General features: G+C 43.3%; 1 protein-coding gene across 1 annotated transcript in view; it reads left to right on the plus strand.

Moving 5' to 3' along the window:
* Positions 1 to 3307, plus strand: part of MTOR (mechanistic target of rapamycin (serine/threonine kinase)) — a 140021-nt gene that overhangs the window by 20864 nt on the left and 115850 nt on the right. The window contains exons 14-17 of the mRNA XM_012662496.1: positions 1368 to 1490; positions 2150 to 2239; positions 2360 to 2452; positions 3118 to 3252. Coding sequence (XP_012517950.1) covers positions 1368 to 1490; positions 2150 to 2239; positions 2360 to 2452; positions 3118 to 3252 — 441 coding nt within the window. The remainder of the gene's footprint in view (positions 1 to 1367; positions 1491 to 2149; positions 2240 to 2359; positions 2453 to 3117; positions 3253 to 3307) is intronic.

Here is a 3307-nt window from a genome sequence, read left to right on the forward strand (position 1 = left end):
GGCTGGTTTCGAACTCCTGAGCTCAAACAATCCGCCCGCCTCAGCCTCCCAGAGAGCTAGGATTACAGGCGTGAGCCACCGCGCCCGGCCAATATTTTCTATTTTAATAGAGACAGGGTCTCACTCTTGCTCAGGATGGTGTCGACCTCTTGAACTCAGGCAATCCTCCTGCCTTGGCCTCCTAGAGTACTAGGATTATAGGTGTGAGCCACCGTGCCCAGCCAAAATTACAAAATTTTAAATAATTTTTTTTTGTTTGTAAACTTTGATATATAGATTTTTCCAAATTGAATTGTACATTTTCATACCTTGGTAAAGGCTTTGGCCTTTTCTTGAAGTCTTGGTCATCAGGATGGGTATTGGTTATTATTAGGATGCAGTGAGGGTCTCTGGCTCTGGGAGTAAACCTGGGGTTCTTTGGTTTGGCCCAGCACTGCCCCACATAGTTGTGCTTTGTTCCCTGGGGCACATTTCCTCACAGTCAGCCATCTCTCCTTGCTGCTACAGGTCTGTTCTTAGTATCCCGCTCCGTCTCCTTTCACTGTTGTCTGCTATGACTAGGGGAAAACAGGCTGCCAAGGGGATCCAGAAGATCAGGGTTATTAAATCCATAACCTAAGACAAAATATAATATTACATTGTAGACTCCTCCAGGTAGCTGAGTTAACCCGGGCAATGTGATGTTCACTTTCCTCACTGCTCAGAGATTTTCTTCTGTCAGCTTCAACTATTCATAAACCTGTCTGTATTAAGTTGTCTATGTCACCATGAGCATGATGTGCTGATCTGTGAGTGTTTTAAGGATGTCAGTTAGAACCAACATGCTATCTCTGTTCAGTAATGCCCAAGGGACTCCTAGTGATGTGATAAACCATTTGGGTTTATCTAGATGTGCCCCAAACAGCTACAGAGTATCAGCATTTCTCTCAATGTCGTAGTTGATCTAACTGTTCTTTGATTCTTCGTTCTTATTTATAGCCCTTCTTAGTGGTTTGCTATCTGGGCAAAGATTTTTCTCCCAGAGAGCCCTCCCTTCATTCCTCATTTCTGTAGACCCTACTCATAGCTCTCCCTGTTGGTTTTCTCAGTCTTCTCTGACTGTGCTACACTGTTAAAAGCTCTGCTTTAAAGAGGCTATGATAGAAGGAGAGAGGGCTGGTTTCAAACAGTTTTTGTTCCCATCGCAGCAGTGTGTAAAGCTGTTCTGTTAGCCATAGAGATGTCCATTGCTTCTAGAATATCTAGATGCTACCTGATCTGCCGTGGAGGTCTGGTTCCTTCCCCTATTTCCCTGCCTCATTTTTCCTTTTGACACACAGTCTGTCTTTAGAATGTCCTCTGCTATCATGAGCCTTTCTTCCCTACAGATTTTGACAGAGCTGGAACACAGTGGGATTGGAAGAATCAAAGAGCAAAGTGCCCGCATGCTGGGGCACCTGGTCTCTAATGCCCCCCGACTCATCCGCCCCTACATGGAGCCTATTCTGAAGGTAACACAAAACAGACCAAGAAACTGGCACTTTCTCTCTGGGTTGTCCTAAGGTGTCAGCTCGTTTGGGAAGATGGGAGCATTTCAGTGCTCACTGGTACACTGAACAAAGTAGATAATTCTACTTTGGTAGGTAATTCCTTTGGTCCCAGGCTCAGGGACAGGGGCCCCAGCAAGTACTTTCAGTTAAAGAATACCATGAATCTCATCAGTGGCAGGAAAGTGCTCTCCTTAGAAGAGATAAGATAAAATGCTTCAGGCACGTCACCATATGTGTTTGGAAAGGAGAAGTAGGTGCAGGGTGGCATAAAACAGCTGCCCCAAAATGAAGAAAAAATAAGCTTTAAAATCTGAAACAATCTTCAAATCTGCCTATATTAGAGTCATGTGGCATCTTTTATAACATGAATCTGGACAAGTGATTACACAGATACAATTTAGAGGATACACGGAAAATATTTTCAAATCATGGTACTTCCCAGTGCGCTCATATGTCAGACTTGCACTCAGTATGGAGAAAAGTTTGAGAATTTATATTCCAGAGAAATCTTGGATTCGTAAAGCCTAGAAGTAATTTATGACTGAGGTGGTCTCTTATGTAAAAGGAACCTTTCTATAGATTCTAATCTGCATTCATTTTCTCGTACCTTCTTTTCATAGGCTTTAATTTTGAAACTGAAAGATCCAGACCCTGATCCAAACCCAGGTGTGATCAATAATGTCTTAGCTACGATAGGAGAACTGGCTCAGGTAAAGGGACAACTACTTTTTCCATAGGGTGAAAAGAAACTGTTTAACATCTGAGGAAGTCAGAATACTTCTTAATACTATGATTTCTAACACATCTACAACCCCTTTTTCATTTTGTAGGTGAGTGGCCTGGAAATGAGGAAATGGGTTGATGAACTTTTTATTATCATCATGGACATGCTCCAGGATTCCTCTCTGTTGGCAAAAAGGCAGGTGAGTACCACTACTTCCTGACCGAGCAGGACAGATCCCATGAGGCCGGGACCTTGTTTCTCTTTATTCACCTCAGTGTCCCCAGGCCAGTGCCTAGCACAGATCTTGGCACATGGTAGGTGCTGAAAAATATTTGTCAAATGATGAAAAAGAAGAAAGACTTGGAACCAGAATTACTTGTCATCCTGACCCAAAGTCACTTTCAGTAAGTGTCGGAGCTGACCAATGCCATTTTCTCTATACAAAGGAATGCAGATCAATTATCAGGGCCCCAGCTGCTCGAGGGAAAAAGAACACCTTGGCCACTGCCTGTGAAGGCAAACAGAGCTTCAGTTCATCCTCACCCAGCCCTGGTTCCACTTCGGTCATTTGAGGTTATTAGGTGACCAGACTATTATTAAGAATAATCTTAATTTTGTTTGAGAAAGGTGGGAATATTCTTTATCTTTTGATCCAGTGATTGTTGTAGGTTTATACTCGATCAGTCTCGTTTTTATGGTCTCTCAGGATTTTTGTTCATACTTAGTGTCTTTACTGAAAACTTCTTTTCTTGTATGACAGCCTCTAATACTTCATTACATTGATTATACAAAAAGTACAACTGTGCTTCGCTTTCTTTTCTCTCATACTGGCTCAGTGAACCACGTGATCTTTTGCCTCTCCAGGTGGCTCTGTGGACCCTGGGACAATTGGTGGCCAGCACCGGCTATGTGGTAGAGCCCTACAGGAAGTACCCCACTTTGCTTGAGGTGCTACTGAATTTTCTGAAGACTGAGCAGAACCAGGGTACACGGAGAGAGGTAGGGAACATGGCAAACTGGGTCTTTAAAGAATTTTCTGGGAGAGGCTGAGCGC

The sequence above is a fragment of the Propithecus coquereli genome, unplaced genomic scaffold, assembly GCF_000956105.1.
Source record: "Propithecus coquereli isolate 6110/MARCELLA unplaced genomic scaffold, Pcoq_1.0 Scaffold77, whole genome shotgun sequence".
Taxonomy (NCBI): domain Eukaryota; kingdom Metazoa; phylum Chordata; class Mammalia; order Primates; family Indriidae; genus Propithecus; species Propithecus coquereli.